Source organism: Mesoplodon densirostris, chromosome 12 (genome assembly GCF_025265405.1).
Source record: "Mesoplodon densirostris isolate mMesDen1 chromosome 12, mMesDen1 primary haplotype, whole genome shotgun sequence".
NCBI lineage: Eukaryota > Metazoa > Chordata > Mammalia > Artiodactyla > Ziphiidae > Mesoplodon > Mesoplodon densirostris.
The window spans coordinates 43,811,968-43,836,359 of record NC_082672.1 but is presented as its reverse complement, the minus strand read 5'-3'; the positions used below and the strand labels follow the sequence as shown (position 1 = coordinate 43,836,359).

Genomic DNA, 24,392 nt, shown 5'->3' with positions numbered 1-24,392 from the left:
GTCAAAAATCATTTAACCATATATATAAGTATTTATCTCTGAACTCTCTATTCTAGTCCACTGATCTATATGTCTGTCTTTATGCCAGTACCACAGTATTTTGATTACTGTAGGTTTGTAGTAAGTTTTGAAACCAGGAAGTATGAATCCTCCAGCTTTGTTCTTCTCTTCAGGATTTGGGGTGCTTTGAGATTCCATATAAATTGTAGGATGGGTCTTTCCATCTCATGCAAAAGATCTGCAAAAACATCTTTGGAATTTTGATACGGATTGCATTAAATCTGTAGACTGTTTTGGTAATATTGACATCTTGACAATATACCAGGTCTTTCAACCAATGAATAAGGATGTCTTTCCATTTATTTGTCTTCTTTAATTTGTTTCAGAAATGTTTTGTAGTTTTCATTTTACAAGTCATTCACCTCCTTGGTTAAGTTAATTTCTAAGTGTTTTTATTCTTTTTGATGCTATTGTAAATGAAATTGTTTTCTTAATTTCCTTATCAGATGGTTCATTATTAGTGTATAGAAATGCAATTGATTTTCAAGTGTTAATTTTGTATCCTGCTATTTTGCCAAATTTGTTTATTAGTTCTAACATGGTATTTTGTGGTATCTTTAGGGTTTTCTGCATATAAGATCATAATATCTGCAAACAAAGAGAATTTTTACTTCTTCCTTTCAAATTTGGATGGCTTTTATTGGATCCATCAAATTTGGATGCCTTTTTCTTGCCTGATCGCTCTGGCTAGTATATCCAGTACTATATAGAAGTGGCAAAAGCAGGCATCTTTAGCTAAACTTAGAGGATAAGTTTTCTTTTACAGAAAAAGAATCACTACTCTGGTTCAGAAAAGATGGTAAAATTTTTAAGGAGCTTAAAATGATTAAATACAAACTCCCATGACCTATTTCCAGTTAAAGGAAAAGTTGACACAATTCTAATCACTATAGATACTGAATCTGAATTAATTAAAGTCCATACTACAAAAATACTCTGTGACCCAGAAAAAATAAAGCCACTGTCATCTGAGAGTTTAGCCCACAGAGTGGCTTAACACAGCCCTTCTCTGCTTATTCTTCCATTTAGGGTTCATTTTTGGATACTATAACTATACAGGCAAAGCACAGTTCCATTTTTCCCTTTTTATAGGGTGAGATGCTTATCAGCAGGGATTGGATAGCAGGGATTGGATAGCTGTGGGATACCTTGAAGAGGAGTCCAGTGATGGAGTGGTCAGCAGAGCAAGGAAGACGAACCAGGAGACATCAGAAAAGATGTAAGTTAAGAACTGGGCAGAAGGGGCCAGAGTTATATAAGTACAAGTAAATGTAAATTTCATAGCTAAATACAGACATATGTTTCAAAGCCATGGTGATGCATATGGAAAAGTAGAGATAAGGTAGGTTTATTCTAAAATATCAGACAAGAGTGAACCAAATGAGAAAGAGGAAGCTAGGGACTTCCCTGGTGGCACGGCGGTTAAGAATCCACCTGCCAATGCAGGGGACATGGGTTTGAGCCCTGGTCCTGGAAGATCCCACATGCTGCAGAGCAACTAAGCCCTTGCACCACAACTACTGAACCTGTGCTCTAGAGCCCACGAGCCACAACTACTGAGCCCGTGTGCCAGAGCTACTGAAGCCTGTGCACCTGGAGTCCGTACTCTGCAACAAGAGAAGCCACCACAATGAGAAACCACCACAATGAGAAACCTGTGCACCACAATGAAGAGTAGCCCCTCCTGGCCACAACTAAAGAAAGCCCACGTGCAGCAACAAACACCCAACGCAGCCAAAAATAGATAAATAAATGAATAAATTTATAAAAATAAAATTTTTTAAAAAAGGAAGAGAAGCTAAACTGAGCTATATACTATTTTCAATATATAGCAGAGTGGCTAAGAATAGGCTCTGGAATGAGATAACTGGGTTAAAATTCAAGTTACATCCTTCTCTGGCTATGCAGCCCCAAGTAAGTATTTACACTCGTGCCTTATTTTTCTCATCTGTAAAATGAGGAGGATAATAGTGTTTATACCTCTGAGGACAAAAAGAGCTAAAACCTATAAATTACTTAGAACTGTGCCTGACTCATAAATGCCTAATAAATAATAGCTATTTTTATTTCACTATATTATTAGCTGTTATCATTCCAACCGTGAGGAAAAGGTGAGGATGGAGGGTATCTAAAATAGAATAATGTAGCAGATCCGCAGGTAAATGGACCAGTACCAGATGTGTTAAAGACAAACAGGGTCTTAAGTACATGGGTGAAAAGATTCATCAGAACAAACTAAAGATAAGGTCTGTAAGCACAAATGCCATATATGTAAACTTGGTACATCTCAGTTAGTGGTACATAGACATTGATAGCCAAATGAAAAATATAAAATATAAATATAAATATTTATATATAATTATATTTATATATAAATATAAAATATATAAAAAATATAAAATAAAGCACTGATTACACTTGTACTCTAACAGAATTGTATAATTAAGTTGGTAGTATAATTTTAGAATATAAGAAAAGGATATAAATCAAAGTTTCCCAAACTCTCTCAGTTCTGGCATCTTTAATATATTAGTAATTTTTGGGCTTCCCTGGTGGCACAGTGGTTGAGAGTCTGCCTGCCGATGCAGGGGACACAGGTTCATGCCCCGGTCTGGGAAGATCCCACATGCCGTGGAGCGGCTGGGCCCATGAGCCATGGCCACTGAGCCTGCGCGTCCGGAGCCTGTGCTCCACAACGGGAGAGGCCACAGCAGTGAGAGGCCCACGTACCGCAAAAAAAAAAAAAATATATATATATATATATATATTAGTAATTTTTTCATGACCCACTAGAACAAAAGAATCACCTAAACAGTTCCATTTATTAAGTATTATAACTTGAGTATGCGTGTCCTATCAACTTAGTAGATGTTTGGGGAAAAAACACATAAATTGAAAGACAAAATAATATATTTATTTCATCCCTAAATAAAAATAATTGCATACTACTCGGATCTGTGTGCCTACTGGGCACTGCACAACTTCTCAAATATTCTAATCAGACTGGACATCTCCATCCTTATTTCCTGTTCCTCGTTGTATTCCTCATGGTATTTGCTTTTTATCACAGCAACACCAAAAAAGCAGGATTGTAAAGATATGATAACATAGAAAGGAATGTAGTGCAATCCATTGTTTATACCATCAATTACCTCTGGCTAGTAGTTCCTGTGATGTCCAACAGACATCGACTACCCTTGTGTTTCCCTCAATGTTTAAAATGCCCCACACCTCCTTGTACGGTAGATGTGATGCGCTGGGGAATCTCAGTGCACAGTTTGGAAACCACAGAATATAAATTTTATCCACAACTAACTCCCACTACACAGAAGGTAAAAACTGTAATACCACTACCCCTCCACAGAAATGTCAAGGAGGGTCTTTTGTGGGACATTAAAGGGCAGAAGCAAATCAGGATAGGAAGGCAAGATCCACCTTCCAATTTCCATCAGCCACTGAGAGCAAGGAGCAAGCCACTGAAACAAGGACTACAACTTATGGAAGAACCAATCATCTCTTGTTCCTCCCAGTGGGAGGAAACACTGGGGAATTCTGGAAAAGTTAGCTGCTAACATATAGGCTATAATTTATCAAAGCGTTGGTCCTTCAGAAACCACTAGAGAATCAACACACTTGGGCAAAGTCACTTAGAGACACCCAACCTGCTCTGAAATAAGTCAGAGGGAGCTGGAAACCCAAGTTCCCTACTTACTCAAAATTTAACACTGAGAAGGATAACTTCCATACATTGTGCAAATTTCCCAATGTCTGGTAGGGAGCCATAACTATAGTAGGTACTCGATTGAATAACTGTTAGCTGAGTAATGAAATGTGCATTAAATAAAATACTTCTACACTTTCAGTTCATTAAAACAGTGGCATTTCCTGACATCAAGTTGCTCAGGATTCACATTGGTCTTTCTCGTTAAGACAGAAGTAATTGCATCCACTGAACTGCGGGCAAAATCTCAAGTTCTAAACATGTCATGTGCTGTTTCCTCTATTTTGCTCTGAAAGAAGAGTTTTGCTGAGTCTGTCAAAATGGCTTCCACATTTGAAGTTATCGAAATATATATATATTCAATAATACGTATATTCAATAATATAGATAGATAGATAGATAGATAGATAGATAGATCATACTGAGACATAGAAGTCTAGATATTTTAAGAGGTGGCTCATTACTCCTACATTAGCACAGGTCCCTGGAGTAGTGTAAATTATTTTCAGTAACACTTGGTTGCGTCTGCTTACCTAGCACTTCCTCTTCATATGCACCTTCCCCGCTGCTGCAGCCGACCTCACAGGATTCTCGCTGTGGAAGACAGGTAGCATGCCAGTCAGCACAGCCTTTGTACTGCTTTTGCTGATAAGCTTCAAGTAAATTTTGAAATATGAATGCCTGATATATAAGCATACATGTATATCAAGTATTTCAGCTGTAATACTTAAGTTCCCATTTGCTAGTGGGATTAGAACAACACTTCTCAATCTTTCTTGACTGTGTACCAAATTCCAAAGTACATTTAACAAAACAACTTAGTACACACATACATGTTGGGAAAAAAAGATTCTTGAAATGGTATTTTTTCCCCCTGTTTTAACAGTTTTATTGAAATATATTTTACATAACCATAAAATTTGCCCATTTAAAGCACATAGTTCAGTGGTTTTTAGTATATTCAAAGATTTGTACAATCATCACTACAATCTAATTTTAGAATATTTTCATCCCAAAAAGGAATCCTGACCTGTGATGCAATCTTATATGTTCTATTCTATGTCATTTTATTGTGACTCTTTATTCAGTAAATTGATTTCATGACCCTCTAATGGGTGACACCCCACAATGTGACAAAATACTGAACTCAACAATGCAATTATATGTTTGCCATCTTAGTCAAAGTTTTAGTGAGTTAATAACCTAAAGCTCTAGCCTAAAGTTATGCCTATTTATTTTATATATCCATGTCTTCCTTGAAAAATTAAAAATGGACTATAAACTTTATAGTAACTAAACATTTCAATGGTTGTCTTAATGCCAACGTTAAATTTTAAGGTCTACCAAAACCTAATGATGATTAACATGCTTATCTCATTAACAGAAAACATTTTGGTGACTGAGAGATAAATTTCCTGCAAATTTTAGCAGGTGCATTAACAATAGTTAATGGGGTGGGGTGGGGGAAACTCGGAGAAAAGTTACACATCGTAAAACTACAACACAATCATGATCAATCTTCCTGCTCTCACTCAGTTTACAATACCTAGGACAACATGCTATTGTTTCTCATGATAATAGTGGAAACCATGACACAATGCATTTACTCTGAACATCCAGGTAGAGAAGGGCTTTAATTTGCAAATACTTAGCTGTCCCACGTTTGATCTGTGCACTCAAAGGAAGTGGAGCCTGATAAGCCTAGGTTTGCTTAGTTAAGGATTAATTTAAATACTTCAGTTTGGGCTCAGGATTATTTAACTTAAGGGTTTAGTATACTTTTCACATCTTCTTTGCAGGTTTCAGTAAAATACATTCAACACATTCATTAACTGCAGAGAATAAATATACCAAGTGGGAGCAAAATTATCATTAACATAGGATTTTCTTTTCAAGAAAGAAAACTGAGGAAGAAGAAAGGAGATGGAATAATGTTTATCTGGAAATGTAGCTAGTCCTGACCTAAGAGTTTAAATGTTTCATTGTGTTTACTTTGGTGAAGCTTGTATTTTTTTCCAGCTTTTTTGAGATAAATGATTACCACCAAAGCATTAGCTAACACCTTCATCCCATCATATAATTACCATTTCTTTTTTGTGATAAGAACATTTAAGATCAGCTCTTTAGCAGCATTCAAGTACATAATACAGTGTTATTAGCTGTAATCACCATGCTGTACATTAGATCCCCAGAACCTGTTAATCTTATAACTAGAAGTTTGTACTCCAAGGACTTTAAATGTTTTCTCAAGTGGAGGCAAAAGCTATTGATTAGGATTTCCTTCTCCCTCTCTCTCTCTCTCTCTCTGTGCCTTCCTCTCTCTCTCTCTAATCTAACATTAGACTTCAAATGAAATTATCCACTGTTTCTCAAGCTCAAGTTGCCTGGAGAGAATCTAAAGGAATTCGGATTTAAGAAATTCACAGAATCTGAGCTCACAGCCCCTGGATGGGGCATTTATACAGCATATTCCAGGCTACTGACTGCAGAAGCCAAGTTCATACTTCCCAGGGGCTGCACCAGTTTGCTGTCTCTGTTCTCACAGCAGTAAGACCATTTTTATCATCATCCCTCTGGCTCCATGCTTGTGTTTCCCAGACTGGCACACCTGCTGTCGGTGCCTTTTCTTATTCCTGTAGCACAAGGAGGACCATCCTCCTGGGATGCCTCTACTGCAGAGTCTCCACACCAATTGTGGCTTCATCTCCTAAAAAATCATTCATTCACGCATCAAAAAATATTTATTAATACCTTTTATATGCCAAGCACTGTTTTAGGTTTTAAGGATATGGCAATGAATAAGACAGGCAAGTTCCCTGACTTCATGGAATTTACATTCTCTTAGAAGGGAAGAGCCAGTAATGGAGTAACACACTTAAAAAATAAAATATGCTCAAATAAGAAAAGTGCTATGAGGAAAATAAAACAAGTCAAAGGCAGACGGCATGACCAGACAGGAAGGAGACTAACTTTAGTGAGGGGACTCAGGAAGAACCATGCAGAGGTGACCCTCAAGGCAAGACCTGAGTGATTAGAAGGAGCTGGCCTTGCAAAAATCTGGGCAAGGGCAAACACCCTGAGGCAGGAATGTGCCACATATACTCAGAGAAGAGGGAAAGGCCAGTGTGGCCAGTACAGAGCACAAGGAAGAGGGGGCAAGATGAGGCAGGGGCGTCAGCAAACACCGGCAGTCTGTATTTTTTCTCAAATGGCAATAAGAAGCCATAAAAAGGTTTTTAGAACCTTTTAGATTAGGATAATCTAATTTGTGTTCTTCAGGGATAAGCCACCTTACTTGCTAACATCATTTTCCAAGTTTTATTTTGCTAAGCTACCACTTGTAAAACTATTCCCTCCAAGAAACATGTGGGCAGATTCCAAGCTTCCTAGGTTGAAGCATTGATGGTTGAGGAGTTGATTTCCTAAAGGTGTGAGCAGCTGAGTTTAAAATATCTCCCTCGGGACTTCCCTGGTGGTCCAGTGGCTAAGACTATGTGCTCCCAATGCAGGGGGACCACGTTCAATCCCTGGTCAGAGAACTAGATCCCACATGTTGCAACTAAGACCCGGTGCAACCTAATTAATTAATTAAATAAATAAATAAATATCTCTATGTTTATCTCTACCTCCACCTCTATTGAGCATGTATTACTGTTCAGTTCTACATTCCTTAACGTATAAAATAGCAAAATATAATAGAAAAGAATAGAATAATTATATGTTACAATAGAGAGAAAAGATGTACATTACATAAGCACAGACAACTGGGCAGCATACTGAGGAACAGGGAACTACCACACTGGAAACCCAGTCCTGGGCTGCTTCAACGTTTGAGACACTTTAACTCTCTCTGGCTTCTAAACACAATCCTCCAGGGACTGTTTTTTTGGCTGCTTTTATTTTGGTCACATAAGAGAGTTCTCAGGCAGTCTTTTTTTTTAATGTCAATCAGGAAAGAACGTTAATTATCTATTTACATACGGGGCAAATTTTCTTCTCTGTTTTATCTCTTCTTACCCAACTCAGTCACCATCCACCCCCAAGGAAAAATCACTCAGGTACTGGGTTGCCGCAGACTATTGAGAAAATATTCCAATTTACTTTTTTGTTTTTACTTTATTTTCCACTCAAATGAAATTTTTCTATTTTACTAATGAATGTCAATCTCTGTTTCTTCCTCAGGCAAGATAGGATAGTTCTGTTCTCTGGTTTCAAGGACATTTTAAATAGAATACAGCATAGATGTTAACGTGAGAAATAATGCAGTTTCATCATAAATACTTATTGTCAAATAAACTAAAATGAATTCTGAAGGGTATGGAATCCAGGACAGGGAAGTTTAGTTGAAGGAGACTGAGTAAGAAAAGATCAAAATCCCAAGGTCTTTCTGAAGGAAGAAGAAAGTCAAGCGCAGGAGAGGGAGCTCCTAGAGGGAGGGAGACTGGGGGCAGGGATGGGGGGAGGCGTTGATAAGAAGAGACCTGGGCACCAGAGTCTGCACAAGGTCCCTTATTGTCATAGCAGGAAGTAAATTAATTAGTTAAAATTAAAATTTTAAAAAGCTGTGTTTCAAATTGCTGTTGAAAGAGTTCGCTGAATAAGGACGAAAATTGTAACTAAAGGGATCTCTCCTTTTTTTTTTAACATCTTTATTGGAGTATAATTGCTTTACAATGGTGTGTTAGTTTCTGCTTTATAACAAAGTGAATCAGCTATACATATACATATGTCCCCATATCTCTTCCCTTTTGCGTCTCCCTCCCACTCTCCCTATCCCACCCCTCTAGGTTGTCACAAAGCACTGAGCTGATCTCCCTGTGTAAAGGGGTCTCTTCTAATGCACTGTATTAATGATAGCGCATAGGCTTTATGGGGAAGAAATGAAATCAGCGGAGCTGAGGATAGTTCTCCATGTGCCTTTTCCTCTCTTCCTGCCACCCTCTCCCACCCAGGCTTCAGTAATCAGAACCTTTCAAACCAGATTAGAGTCATATACATGTACATATGTGAATGCGTGTGTGTGCATACACACATCTATATATATTCATATATGCATTTTAGGTAGGCACACAGATATATAAAGCACAGCAAATACTTCTGTCAACATGGAATTATACAGTCATTTCTATAGCCAGAGTAGAACACTCCCAGGAAGAACATTTCTGCGCATTAAGAGTGACTCCGTTTTCTTCATTCATTCTTATTTTAACAGCTTTTTAAGGACAAGAGAGAAGGACATGGGGTTTAATTACATGTTTTCTGTGACTGACACTCACCTCACAAACAGCAGCATAGGTATCATTCTGCATAGAAAGAAAAGGAAAGGAAAATTATTGAAAATCTCTAAAGCTGTAAATAATTTTAATGACACTTAGCTAGGCATTTCTTCCAAATTAATTTCTTGCTCCACCACTGACAAAATAATCAATTAAAAAATATCAGAAGCAAGGGAGCCCATAGATGGGCCTTCCATCCAGGAAGGCTGCTGTACAAATAGCTATAAAAATTATGTTGTTTGCATCATTGGAGAAACAGGGATGCATGATGTCTACTAAAAATCCCAGTCAGTTAAGGGGTAATCTGTCATGGGCCAGGCTAGAGAATGAAGGGGTGTTGGCAGGTGCCCGGGGAGACAGAACCTAAAATGAAAACCACCAACAGCTCTGGCTAGGAAAGGCCAGCAGGTTCCTCTGCCCAGACTGGCTGCTCCAGCGTCCACTCTGCTTCCTGGACTGTTACTGGCAACAAATGGTACTTCCCATTCACTCACTCAGCAAGTGCGATCTGAGCACCTGCTACGAGCCCCTCACTGTGTTCAGTGCAAGGGACACAGTATGAACAAGACAGAGAGGATCCTGCCTTGATGGGCTTACATGTCGGCAAAAGATACTAAACATGTAACGAGACAAATAATGATTTAAATTGACATTTGGACAAAGTGCTACCAAGGAGAAGGAAAAGTGTTTTTAGAGTGTGTAATAATTCCCAAGTGCAGACAGCATCTGCTCCATCTTTTGGTAAATTCCATTCTTTGAAGCACACAGCCACAAGCATGAGAGTGGGCTTTAAGTGACTCCCATAGCAGAGATCTGTGAAGACACACTATATAAGAAAAGCTATAAGGACTGTACATAGGAGATGTTAATGACGGATTTAAATCTCAATGCTATAATTTGAGTCATTAATAGAAAATGATATTACCTAAAGTTATCATGATCCTAACTGATTTAATCTCTGACTTGAACAACTTGAACAAAGAAACCCGTTTTTTCTTTTTTTTATATAAATTTATTTATTTATTTATTTTTGGCTGCATTGGGTCTTTGTTGCTGGGCATGGGCTTTTCTCTAGTTGCGGCGAGCGAGGGCTGCTCTTTGTTGTGGTGTGCGGGCTTCTCATTGCAGTGGCTTCTCTTGTTGCACAGCACAGGCTCTAGGCACACAGGCTTCAGTAGTTGTGGCACGTGGGCTCAGTAGTTGTGGCTTGCGGGCTCTGGAGCACAGGTTCAGTAGTTTTGGCGCACGGGCTTAGTTGCTCCGCGGCACGTGGGATCTTCCTGGACCGGGGCATGAACCCGTGTCCCCTGCATCAGCAGGCAGACTCTCAACCACTGTGCCACCAGGGAAGCCCCGCAACCCATTTTTAAATTACAAAATTCTTAGCCATGAGATTGGAGTAATTATAGTGTAACAGGCACTATCCCTAGCAGGGAGATTCGATTATTATCCTCATTTATCGATAAGGAAAGCAAAGTACCAAGGGTGAAGTACCTTAACAAAGTCACACACTAATTGGCAAAGGCAGGATAAATGAAAAATGAAAAATAAAGTACTGGGGATGTATTTCCTATACAAAGTGGAGTAAACCCAGGTGTTTGTGCCCTCTGGATGAGATTGCTACCATGTTCCCTGAAGAGAAACTGAACATGACCCAGGACCCTGTTATCCAAAGTGTGGTCTGGAAACAACAAGCATTGCATCACCTGGGAGCTTGTTACAAGGGCAAAATTTCAGGTCCTGCCCCAAACCTACTGAATCAGAGTCTGCATTTTAGCAAGATCCCTGATATTTGCATATTAAAATTTGAGAAGTGCAGGGCTAGGAAATTTAACAAATACCTAACATTCTACTGAAAGGCCTTTATAATTTGGAGCAACTGGTCATCTCTGGGTTCCATGGTTTGCATTAACTTCCCTCTATCTCCAGTTGCATTAATAATGTTGATCTCATTTTTTCTATTACTATGTATTACTCATACTTTTGCTTTAGAGTCAGGCAAACTAATCGAAAGCCAATGGAAGCTGAAGTGGGAATCCTCTTGGAGAACATTTCTCTTAAGGGAAACATTAGTATCAAAACAGAAACATAATTAATACTTACACACTTTAAAGTACAGTTTTCCTGATCTGCAGAGGTCCAAAAATGACATCCTTGGATGCACTACAAGAGACAATAAGAGACAATGATGACTGAAGAAGGATGACTTTTTTCTTGTCACCCGAAAGTGCAAATAGTGACATGAAGTTTTTCTGAAATAGAAATCTACCAAGGGATCTGTGGCCTCACAAGGATCAGGACCTTTGGAATTCTAAGCAGAGCTGTCATATTTACAGGCAGACAGGGCTTGGTGTGGCTCAGCATTGCTGAGTGGAGTCCAGCCTGGGGCAGGCAGGCCTGGATCCCAGAGAGCACCAGACCTTCAGGGAACGCACTGTCCATTGGGTGCTTGGCAGCAGGTTAAGTTCAGGACAGCGTGGCATCAAGCATATTATATAGGTCAATGGGGTGTTCTCACACAACAAGCAAAAAGCAAAGCTGGGGACTCAAACAGAAGGCAGCCCATCAAAATCTAAGTAGGTGGACAGTTTGGGAAGTCAGCTGCCCACTAGCTGGCTTTCACCCCTTAGCTGCTCTGAAAACCTGCTTGCAGAGCTGCCCTGGCCTCCTACTGAACAGATTCAGCCAGTTCCTCCTTCCCTTACCTGGTTTGTCTGTGCCTGTGATTGTGTTGACCTTTCCGTCCACAGGCCATGATGACACCTAGATCCCACCTTTTTCTCAGTTCCTTCTACTTTGCCATCTCTTTTTTCCTCTCCTTACTCCTTCTGTGTTTGTGTCCTATCCTCAACTTTTTCTCTTCTCACTCTTCAAGTTCTCCAAGTGAACTCATCCCCCACCTCAGCTTCAACCTTGCAAGGTGTCAATAACCCCCACATGTGAACCTCAGCTGAGACTCCTTCCGGAGCTCCAGACACAGATTTCCAATTGCTCATTAGATATCTCCATTTAAGTCCCTACAATACCTCAAATTCAGCAAATAACATCAGATTCCTCACTTTCTACCCTCTAATTTGCTCTCTCTCCTGTGTTTCCCATTAGTATGCTTCAATCTTCTGAGCTGCCCGAGCCAGGAACCAGGGTAGCTTCTCTTTCTGCCATCCCCTTGCCCCATGGACAATCCATCATCAAGTCCTATTGACTCACTCCTTCGTTACCTGGATTCTATCTGGGTTCCTCACTCACTCACTACCCTTGCTTTTCTGTGCCTGCCACCGCTTGCCAACAGCTTCATGAGGGACCTCTCTTGTTTCCACACTTGGAGTGATCTTTTTAAAACAAAACCTAATCATATCCTTCTCTTACCTAAAACCTTATGTGCCACTGAAACCAAATTACCAACATAGTACTCACAGCTCTCCACCACGTGGGCCTGCCTAGCTTGCCAACCTCTTCTACCTGCCATCTCTGCACACACGCCCTGTCCTCCAAGCAAGCTGAAATCCTCCTCTTCTCCTGCACCAGTCAAGCTCTCTGAAACCGTTGTGTCTTGGCACGAAGGCTCCCTCTGACCGGTGTACCTCTCCCCTCTAGTCCATCTTTCTAGTTTTAGCCATGCAGGCAAGCAAGTGCTTTTCCTCTTATGTATTCTCTTTGCTCCTCCTACACACTGCTGATCTGACTCTCGCATGGCTGTCTGGCTGTGGTTTTATCCGTGTGTCTGTCTCTCCCACAAGGTTGAGAGTCCTTTAAAACAGAGACTCTATTTTACTCATTTTTACTCTACTACCCAGCACAGTGTCTGGTTTAGTCTTACACTTGGAGTCCCTAAATGCTTGTTGAGTAAATGGATACAGGTGCAGAATAGTGATAAAACCATAAATGTAATTATTAGAAGAACCAGTGGAGATTATCTAATCCAACCCTTTCAGAATACACATACTTTAGTAGTTTTAACTACATCTCAGAAATTTTAAGGAATTTGCCCAAAGTCACATAGCAATGTAGAATCAAAATCATGGTCATGGCTTAGTCCTGTGCTCTTTACACTTCAACACACTGTTCCTGAACTGATGTTTGAATACTCTGTGATTCAGACTTCTCTCTGTTTTCCATCCAGCTTCCTCCATCAGGCACAAATAAATGAGCTTTTATTTAGGAATTATTCTATGATGATCAAAACTGACCATTGTCCCTTTTTTATTAATGCAAACACTATAAAGTCCCAGGAGGTGGAAGAGATTACTCACCGGTTCACTCAGATTGTATGGTGTGCTGACATCAAGCTGTCTGCCCTGAAATGAAGAAGGAAGGAGTGAACACCCCTACCAATCCTGTGTTCAGTATAACCACCCCACCTTTTTTTTAAAGCTTCCTGGAGTAGTGTTGCCTCCTCAGTGTTTTCTAACTGTAAAGTAAGGAGCCAACTGTTTCAAAGTGTTAAATCAGTCATTTTGAAAACCAGACAAATTGCCAGTGCAAATTAACAGGCATACCTTGGAGATATTGCAAGTTCAGTTCCAGACCACCGAAACAAATAGAATCACACAAATTTTTTGGTTTCCCAGTGCATATAAAAGTTATGTTTGCACTACAGTAGTCTATGAAGTGTGCAATAGCACTATGTTTAAAAAACATAATGTGCATACCTTAATTTAAAATACTTTATTCCTAAAAAATGCTAACCATCATCAGACAACACAAGGTTACCACAAATCTTCAATTTGCAAAAAACTGCAATATATGCAGAGTGCAGTAAAACGAAGTATGCCTGTCTAAGATGTAATGCTTAAGGACTCTGCAGAAATGATAAAGATGGGAGTTGGGGTGTAGACAAAAGGAGTAGTTAAGAACAATGGAGAGATTCTACATAGTATTAAATAAGTCTGTGAATTAGTCAATTAATCAAGGACTGCTGGATTAGAGATGAATTATGTTTGCATTTTTCTTTCTTATTTTTTTAAGAGACTGAAACAACCATTGACTGCATTTAATTAACATTATATAACAGACTATACAAAAAATATTCATATTCCAACCTAACTCTGTATACATTTGCATTCATTACACACAAAGTAAAAATGTGGGCATTTCCCTAGGCAAGATTTTTCAAGGTGTATCTCTTTCTTGTGTTTCCGTATTTATTATTTTGGATTTTTTTTTGATAATGGAAAAACTATTTTCCTCCATCCAAGAAATTGCTCCCAATATAGAAATCATTAGTGAGCTTGGATATGAAATTCAGAAGTGGGAAAATGAAGTCATAAGCTAAACAGACTATTTGATCATGAGATTAATAACCTGAAGCCCAGAAACAACTTGATTTTGTTCCTTATAAAGTCTCATGTACTAATATGAATAATACATCTTAATTCTCATGGCTATGCAGTGTTTGGGGTTTATATAGCCAGTCAGTCTCCAACTCTTTAGCAAAGGGATTTTCAGAAGTTCTGGTAACAAAAGAGTTAATGGAATGGCATTACTATTAAAAGATTTATGCTAACCAGGTGTTTGAGTTGGTTGAAAAGTCGACCATTTAACATATAACCATTCTGTTGTAAATACTGTACCACCAGAAGACAGATGAAATAGTTTTGTATAAAACTATGGTTTAAAAAACAATAAGGGGGGGCTTCCCTGGTGGCGCAGTGGTTGAGGGTCTGCCTGCCGATGCAGGGGACACGGGTTCGAGCCCTGGTCTGGGAGGATCCCGCGTACCGCGGAGCAACTGGGCCCGTGGGCCACAATTACTGAGCCTGCGCGTCTGAAGCCTGTGCTCCGCAACAAGAGAGGCCACGATAGTGAGAGGCCCACGCACCGCGATGAAGAGGGGCCCCCGCTCACCGCAACTAGAGAAAGCCCTCGCACAGAAACGAAGAACCAACACAGCCATAAATAAATTAATTAATTAATTAAAAAAAAAAAAAACAATAAGGGTAATGAAAAAAACATTATGTTCAAATTTTCTTGAGTAAATTGCCAACCACATGACCCGGAGAATGCCACAATGTCCTGATACCAGCAACTCACTTAAATTGTCTCATGCAGAGACAAAGGTGGTACTGGGGGCTTTAAAACATAAATATAGGATATGCATACCCGAAACAGATTGATGACTATGCTAATCACGTATTCAATTATATGTGTCATGTGCAAAAACTCATTCAAAGGACTCCAAGGTTATGGTGGCCTATACCATCATACTTAGAGACTTTCAGTTTGTCTGAATAATGACTTTAAGACTGTTAACCCTGTCGCCTTCACACTATTTCGCTGGAAATCCTGCCTGTTTGGGAATACTGTGGTTTTTCAGGCTTACAGTCTGGAGCTTGCTTTATACAAACTAACCACTAAAAATGGGGGTGGGGGGCTTTTCATGAAATGAGCATTATAGGAACTAACCTCTGGGTTAAATACTACAATCATTCACAGGTGGGATTAACGGGGGTTTCGTAACCTTCCATGAAGGGATTTACATATGCCTAAAGGAAGCCACTGCTGAAACAGGTTGTTTTTTCCTTTGGGGCAGGGGCGGGGTGTTAGGGGGTTGGGTGTGCAATTTCCACTAAGCAGGGAAGTAACTGTATCTGTTCATGGTTACAGAGCTGTTGTGCTTTTAAGTATCCGTATCCATCTTCCTGCTCTACTCTTTTTTTTTTTTTTTTTTTTAAGAAGTTGAATATTTTATTATTAAACTGTTTCTTATTTTCCTGCAAGGCTGTTGCTTCACTGTATAAAAATAGCACCAGCAAACACAGTATATTGCAAAATTAAAATAGTAATGTTCTTCACTGGACACTATACAACTAACAAACTTTTCTCCACTGTCATTTATTTCCAGTGGCAAGTTCATTGAGTATTTTGACCCAAATCCAGGGATGGCGGTAAGCAAGTTACAATACTATATAAGGTTAAGATAACAATGTTATCCTTGAATTAATTTTTATAACTAGTTTTACCACAGATAATTTCAGGAATTCTGAGTATTATAACTGGAGACTAGCCTAAAAATCACAGGGTGTTGTGAAAAAGATGCATGGTGTTTATGTGAAATCATTAGGAAGTTAAGGGGTATTTTCTTCAGGCAACATTGTTGCTAAAAGTTGCTTTTTAAAAATCTATCCACCACTAATTTAAGACAACTATACTAGATTAAGTACCCCTGCGAACATGGCGCTGCGAGTGGCGCGGAGCGTGCAGGCCGCGGTCTGCAGCCTGCGCGCCATCTCTGCGACCAACGCGCCCTGCCCGCCGTGGCCCTGGGGACTGTGGGCGGGCGCCGTCCGGCCGCTGTGCACCAGCCCCGTTCTGTTGTCGGGTCGTAAATTCACAGACAAACATGAATGGGTAACAACAGAAAACGGTGTTGGAACAGTGGGAATCAGCAGTTTTGCACAGGAAGCTTTGGGAGATGTTGTTTACTGTAGTCTGCCTGAAGTTGGGACAAAATTGAACAAACAAGAGGAATTTGGTGCTTTGGAAAGTGTGAAAGCTGCTAGTGAACTCTATTCTCCTCTATCAGGAGAAGTAACTGAAATTAATGAAGCTCTAGCAGAAAATCCAGGACTTGTCAACAAATCTTGTTATGAAGATGGTTGGCTGATCAAGATGACACTCAGTAACCCTTCAGAACTAGATGAACTAATGAGTGAAGAAGCATATGAGAAATACATAAAATCTATTGAGGAGTGAAAATGGAACCCCTAAATAAACTAGTTGGAAACTGCTCTACTCTTGGATCTCACAAATGAAACAACTTGTAGGTGACTACTAGAGCCTGCTACTGTAAAATGAAACAGAAAACCACCCATTGTCATCAAGAGTTACTAGATTCCCCTCTGGCTTTCTCATGAATCACCAAGTTAAATGTACAGTCACAACCCAGAAATTTCTAGATTGTTCACAAATGCCCAATAGGTCAAGCGTGGTGAATGTTTAACAGCATTTCAGTTGAAGACCATCCTCTCTTCATTCACATAGTCATGGCATCATCTTTTTTTGCCAATAGTTCATTGAAGTCAGGGTGTTTTTCTTTTCTTAAAACAAACCAAAACTAAAGTCTCATTTTTCTCATAGATAGATATGAGATTGATATTAATTTTTAAAAGCCCAATTTGCAGACACATTCTAGGCTTTACACAGAGGCAGTGTGTATGTACACATGTGTGCAAGCAAGTGCAGCAGCTGCCATGTGTCAAAATGGGGATCAGGCCTTCTAGCCCTGCCTGATGGCACATGGCATCTTTCTGTTTTAAAAGCAGTCTTATTAAGAACAGAGGAAAAATACAAATTCAGAATTTTTCTTATAGTAAAACAACAGATTACTCTGTTTATTTCTCACATTTTCACAAATTTTAAGAACTTTTTTGTGCTGGAGGAAAATAAAAGAAATGGAAACTAAGGTGGGAAAAGTCTATAAATTGTCCATCCTGTCCCTGGTCATTTTTGAGTGGAGACCTTCATGAGCAGAAGGACTTACAAAGGATGGCAATGCTGAGTCTATGATAATCAGATATGCACCCGAATAGCCTTACATGGATATGATCTAATTGTCAACCTGCCTCACTCATTGACTTAGAATTATAGGCAGAGGAAAAGTAAGTGAATATTTTTAGTAACTCTAATTGGTACTGAGCAGAACCTCCCCTTAAAAGTTGCTGAATTCGAACCATTGAATTGGAGAGGTGATTAATTCAGCAAGGAGCACGCCATCTGTCCTGGGCTGACCCAGCACTACAAGCAAGATACGTTCCAAGAGACAATCGAAAATCTATAGGGGCTTGGGAGGTGGCTTAAGCATCTGTTGTGGCCTTCCAAACAGTCTGTGCTTTTCAGAGGGAAGAGAAAAGGGGCCATTACTGAGTTCGTGGAGCCCTCTCTCTCCCTTCCACGTAAGCACCATCCATTTTGCTCTCCACTCTCTCCAGCATCTAGAACGGTGCCAGAGGGATAATGAGTGTTAAATAACTATAAGCTGAAGGAATAAATCCATGAATTCAACATGGCCTACTACTCAGGAATGGTCCAGAAGTCATATCTCTTGGAAACATCATCCAGTGACCTAGCGTCATGGGGGTTTACTTGAGAAGTAATCAGACACAGGAACCAAAGGACAAATGTTGACTTTTTTCCTCTCATTTGATGTGTAAATAGAGATTCCTCTAGGGCTTCCCTGGTGGCGCAGTGGTTGAGTTCACCTGCCGATGCAGGGGACTCGGGTTTGTGCCCTGGTCCGGGAAGATCCCACATGCCACGGAGCGGCTGGGCCCGTGAGCCATGGCCTCTGAGCCTGCACGTCCGGAGCCTGTGCTCTGCAACAGCAGAGGCCACAACAGTGAGAGGCCCGCGTACCGCAAAAAAAAAAAAACTGTATCTTTTAGATTAATTGTGCAAGCACATATTCACAGTTCTTTGTTTTCATAATTTTGTTCAAAATGAAGCCTTTGATTCCCCTTTGTGTGACTGAAACACAACCATATACAACCAAGTGTAAAATGGTGAATTTGCAATTGAATTTTTTCCTACCCCTTCAAAAAAATCAGGGTTAGCTCATAAAACCAAAAAGGTAGATGCTGGGTAGTTTTTAAACAATAAAGCAACAGGTATTTCTTGATGACCATAAAGTCACACTGTAACAGTATTAAGTCCTTCTGTTGGCAGCTCTCAGAATTAAATTTAACAGGTTGAATGGCGTGCCCATAAATGGTCTTGGGCAAGGTAGCTTCCTGAGTTGGGTCTAGGGGGTTCTGATGAAGCAGATTTGTCAACCCTCTTTCCTGATCTCCACTCCCTCTCCATCCCCTTCCCCCTCATTACCACAGCTAACATTAGTGAGTGATTCCCACATTCCAGCCACTCTTCTTGGTGTTTTACACTGTCTTATTTAACGTCCCAACAACCCTATTCAACAGGTACTATTGCTAATTCCATTGTGCAGCTGATACCCAGGGAAGTTTTGTAAATTGTCCAAGAGTTAGGATTTGAATACGGCACAGAGCCTCCGTACCTGTGCTCCAGAGCCTCCAGAGCCTGTGCTCTTAACCAAAGCACAGATGCTGCCTGTAGTCTGCACCAAATTCCTCACGTTGGACTTAGGATCCTCGTCGTTTAACTTAGTTCCACCTGCTCCAATTACCTGCTTGAAAGACACAATCCCAGTCCTGGATCTTAAAAACTCAACCCAACACCTACTTCTTGGCATAAGCTTTTCTATCTTGCCCGCCTCAGCCGGAACTAATTTCATTCTTTACTTCCTACCCTAATAATGAAACAGAGCAGAATGATCTGTATTTTAATCCCACATATGATATTTGCTCCTGATGTGATATTTTGAAAGTTACCTATGCTGTTTAAACTTAGTATTCTCATCTGAAACATAAGTAGGATAATATTAATAAACATAAAGTTCTGTGAGGATTCAATTAAATCATATATTCATTATTATAGTACAGTGCCAGGTGCTTAGGAATCTAATATTAATATTATGTGCAAATTTGCTATAAACAGCCTTTTGCAGACATATCGTTAGTTATGCAATAATCTCTTCAGATAAATTTCTTGATGTTCAGTGTTAAAAGTATATTTTCTCTTTTAATTTTGACATTTATTAACCCACTGTTTTCTAGAAATCTATCAACTTACATCCTAGCCAACAGCACATGAAAGTCCCAGCTTATCCAAACTTGGCCAACTGTAAAATTTTTTATCTCTGCCAATCTGATAGAAGAAAATTGATAATTCATTCTTTCTGTGCAATTCTATGGTTGCTGTGAGGTTGAACATTTTTCACATGTTTTTTAACCATTCATAGTTCTTCTTTTTTAAAGTCTTCATGTTCTAAACTTAATTTAAATACTCCTATATATATATATATATATATGAGTTGGTAAAATTGTGTTTATCATACTTTTTTCCATTCTTTGGCTTTGTTTTTATTGTCTCCCGTTTATTGTCATATAGTTAGTTTCTAGCAGTTGAATTTATTAATAATTTCTTTTAGTGATCCTGGATTTTTGAAGCAGGCTTCTTAAGGCATTCCCATTCCAAGATTATAGAAATATTCATCCCTAATTTATTCTAATATTTTTATAGGATGAGGTCTTGTTTTGGTTTTGCTATTTGTCTGTTTGTATTTAAATCATATCTTTTTAAATGCCTCCTGGAATTTATTTGAATCTGGTAGTGATGTAGGAGTTGGATTTTTTAATCCTTTTTTAAAACTTTTGTTTTTTAAGCAGCTTTAGGTTTACAGCAGAATTGAGATTATTAAGGTACAGAGATTTCCCATAAACTCCCTTTCCCCACACATGCATAGCTTCCCCCATTATCAACACCACTCACCAGACTAGTACATTTTTTAGTAAGGACGAACCTACATTTGCATAACCATAATCACCCGAAGTCCACATTTTACCTTACCTTCACTCTTGGTGTTTGGACAAAAGTATAATGAGATATATCCCTCATTATGATATCAATACCATACAGAGTATTTTCACTGCTCTAACAATCCTCTGTGTTCTACCTGTTCATCTCCCCCTAGCCCAACGCCATCCCTCTCAACCCCTGATCTTTCCAGTATCTCCATAGTTTTGCCTTTTCCAGAATGTCATACAGTTGGAATCATACAGTATGCAGCCTTTTCAGATTGGCTTCTTTCACTTAGTAATATGCATTTAAGTTTCCTCCATGTCTTTCATGGCTTGATAGCTTGTTTCTTTTTAGCTTAGAATAATATTCCATTTCCTGGATTGCCGCAGTTTACTTATTCTTTTGCCTGCTGAAGGAAGGAGTTATTTTTCATTCTAAATGGATGGCCCCACTTTGGTTTGAAGGATCATCTTTATCATATTCCACACTCCCTTATGTACATGGTATTGTTTCTGGAGTATATTCTGTTTTACTGGCTTGGCTATTCCTATACCAGTACAAATTGTGCTAATTTCTGGATATTTTATGGAATTTTTGGATTATGGTTTTGTTCCATTTTCTTGTTATACAGTTACATATTGATATACAGGAAAGGTATTGATGTTAGTACATTTTTTTAAACAGGACAACCTTCTGAATCCTATAGTTTCTAATAGTCTGTTTTTGAATTGAGTTGATACTTGTAAAAGAGCACTTCTGAACACTAGTCCCTCAGCTGTTCAGATTTGTTACTCAAAAAAAGAGTTTTGTTGCCAAAGAAGATCAGAAAATTGTGATTAAACAAAACCATTAATATGCGGTTGTGTCCTGTGGGTCTACAAAAAGAGGGTATAGCAAAAAGCCTTTCCATAAATTATTTGACCATGAATCTCTTTTGTTTCTTTTTCTTTTTTTTTTTTTTTTTTGCGGTACACGGGCCTCTCACTGTTGTGGCCTCTCCCGTCGCGGAGCACAGGCTCCGGACGCGCAGGCTCAGCGGCCATGGCTCACAGGCCCAGCTGCTCTACGGCATGTGGGATCTTCCTGGACCGGGGCACGAACCCGTCTCCCCTGCATCGGCAGGCGGACTCTCAACCACTGCGCCACCAGGGAAGCCCTGTTTCTTTTTTATAAAGGATCTCACAATACTAGTGTTCTGAAGAACATTATTTTTTGTTCTCTGCAGCACATGGCATATGTAATTTTAAAATATCATGTCAGTTAATACACTCAACTAATACATACAGATTCCTCCATTAATGTAAAACCCATGCTCAAGCATAGAACGCTGATTTGTGCATTTGGGGACAGCAATTCTAACATTCCTTTGTACAAGACTCTTTTGTTTCTTTTTAAAAGACAAAGATGCCTCAATACCAAGAACCACCCAGTGAGAATAATATAATATACATCCAATTAGAGTCTCAGAAGGCAAGAAAAGGATATAGTAGAGACAACCTTATGAGAAATGATGACTAATAATTTTCTAGAAATGTTGAAATACATGAATTAGCAGTTATAGGAAGTATGTTGTATACCCAGCATGATAAAGCAAAAAAATTTTAATTAAAAAAAAAAAAGGACCACTCAGTGAAATCGAAGATGACCTTCATAGCGAAAATCCAGGCTAAAAAGGATAGCACAGAAAAAAATTCAAACAGTGAAATAAACTCGAGCACTTTTCTATATCTTTCCTCTGACCCATGGCTCCGTTCACTGTTGTTGCACCGAGGTTTTGTCCCCCCAGCCCCGTGTGGGGGGCCCAGATGGAGGACATGATTACTGTCAGATTGGCAGACTGGGTCTTCTGCCACCGCCACATCAGCTGTGCCTTTCTCTGTAGGTGGTGAGCGGAAGGCAACTCGGCAAAGGACAGACTGTCTACTCCTCCTGCCAAGCCCTGAAATCAAGGAGCCCACACACAAAATAAGACAGAACTAAGCTTAGCTAAAAAATAAAACAAATAGAATAAGAGAAACAACCAACATCAGTTTTGATAGTAGGGAAATTAATAAACAAATTACAGTGGTACATTCATACGATGGAATATTCTAAATATATTAAGGGTCCTGTTTCCATAAAAACTTCAGGGTATAGGAGAAAACCCATCATGTAATGCTCAGTGAAAAGGCTGGGTACACAACTGTGTGAAAAATTATATACATATTTGAGGGAAAACACTGAAAGAAAATACAATCATAGGTTAATAGTGGTGGAATTATAGGATTTTTTCTTTTATTCTTCTCTAGCTCTTCTCTATCTTATAAATATTTTACAATTAATATGTTCTGTTATAATCAGAGAAAATTTTTTAATTTTTTAATAAAGAAAACATTTAATAGCCCCATTTTTCCATGTTTAAATTTAGATTACAACTGTAAAAACCTAAAGCACACAATTCTACATTCGTAGCAGTGAAGTCTTCAACAAAGATTTATATAAAATACCAAACTTTTAAAAAAATGTGCTATTAACCATAGTAAGCCTAAGTAGTGTTTTAAACTATAGTTTAAATTAAGCCAAGAGTGTAACACAAATGTTTCTTTTTTATTCTACCATAGACTTCTATCTCCAATACCTCAGCATAATAGTGAATATTGTATTTAGTACTTTTATTATTTTTAAAAGTATGACTATAAGTATTGTCACATGTAAGCTATCATGCTATTTCCTTTGTCTTTAGATAAGAAGAGTGTATCTGTCCCTGGCTAGAATGTATTTGGTTTTTAAAGTTGATTCAGTGACTGTTTTAAGCACAACTAAGTCAAAATAACTGAAAAGATATGAAACTATATATAGGAGCAATGACACCAAGAAATGAGAAGGAAATCATAAATGTCTCACAAAACTCACCAAAAGAATTACAAATGCACAGATAGAAAGGAATTTACAAACAATTCTGTCTTTTAATAATAATTATTATATATAAATATATAATACATAGAATAATATATAAATATATAATAACTAATAGTGAGATAAAATGTTCTCTGTGGCACCTACATCTGCTTCCCTCATCATCCACCTCCCAATACAGTCATCCATCCACAATATAAATAGTACTGCTGCCTGCAATTAGAAGGCATTGCCCTGTGGCTGAACCTATTTCATGCTTCAAGACAAATATAAATGATTTTGTAATAAATGAGTTTAACTGATATTTTTTAAGGTGTGCAAAATTGATTTTATTTAAGCCTCATTTACCCGAAACCCATGCCCCCCCTGCAAAAAAAAAAAGATCTATGAACAGATAACTTAAAGAAATAAAGTAGCTCTGCCCTACCTTCTGTAATGACTAATGTTCCTAACTTATTTTGGAAAAAAGAATCTTTCTTGCCTTGCTACCAACTTCTCATGAGAAAACTTCTCATAAAGATAAAATAATTCAAGCATTTGTAACAAGCTGAATTCTACATGTTCTAGTTTCTACAAAGACAAATATTAGACCAGGAAAACTTACCAGGTTAGTTACACATGACTTTAGGCAGCTGTTTAAAATTGTACACTGTACCACAGAAATCCATATGCAGCCAAGAGTCATAAAATTGACAAGTTTCAGAACAAGCCAGTAAATGTTCTTCATCACTTCACCAATGGCGGATTCTTAGATGAACTTTCTTCTCATTTTCTCCATTTAGCTATCTGAATTCTTTGGGTTTCATCACTTCAGTTGAAAGAGTGGCCGGTGGATTTTTTGGGTTTGTTTTGATGTGTTGGAATATCTTTGCCTTTTAAAATAGTGTTTAGACCTTTTAATCCTAGATAGCTTGTATCATTCCCATAATAGCTATTTCATAACGTAGCTTCCTTTTACTCCCATAAAGAAAGTCACCCACTGCGTACAGGTTAGGTCTTAGGAGAGCGCTTCACATGGAAAGTAAACAAAGTAGAGACCGCAAATTGCATTTCAGCAAGCATGTGACACG

General features: G+C 38.8%; 2 protein-coding genes across 3 annotated transcripts in view; one reads left to right on the top strand and one right to left on the bottom strand.

Moving 5' to 3' along the window:
- The window catches only part of ROS1 (ROS proto-oncogene 1, receptor tyrosine kinase), a 114,488-nt gene extending 90,439 nt beyond the window's left edge, over positions 1 to 24,049 (bottom strand). For both annotated transcript variants that reach the window (XM_060114794.1, XM_060114793.1), the window contains exons 1-5: positions 23,927 to 24,049; positions 13,308 to 13,352; positions 11,161 to 11,220; positions 9,058 to 9,084; positions 4,315 to 4,375 (exon numbers count right to left, since the gene is read on the bottom strand). In XM_060114794.1, coding sequence (XP_059970777.1) covers positions 4,315 to 4,375; positions 9,058 to 9,084; positions 11,161 to 11,220; positions 13,308 to 13,352; positions 23,927 to 24,049 — 316 coding nt within the window. The remainder of the gene's footprint in view (positions 1 to 4,314; positions 4,376 to 9,057; positions 9,085 to 11,160; positions 11,221 to 13,307; positions 13,353 to 23,926) is intronic.
- On the top strand, positions 16,228 to 16,776 carry LOC132500276 (glycine cleavage system H protein, mitochondrial-like). The gene has a single exon (XM_060115240.1). The coding sequence runs from the start codon at positions 16,228 to 16,230 to the stop codon at positions 16,747 to 16,749; it is 522 nt and encodes a 173-aa protein (XP_059971223.1). The 3' UTR covers positions 16,750 to 16,776.
- Positions 24,050 to 24,392: the final 343 nt, after the last annotated feature.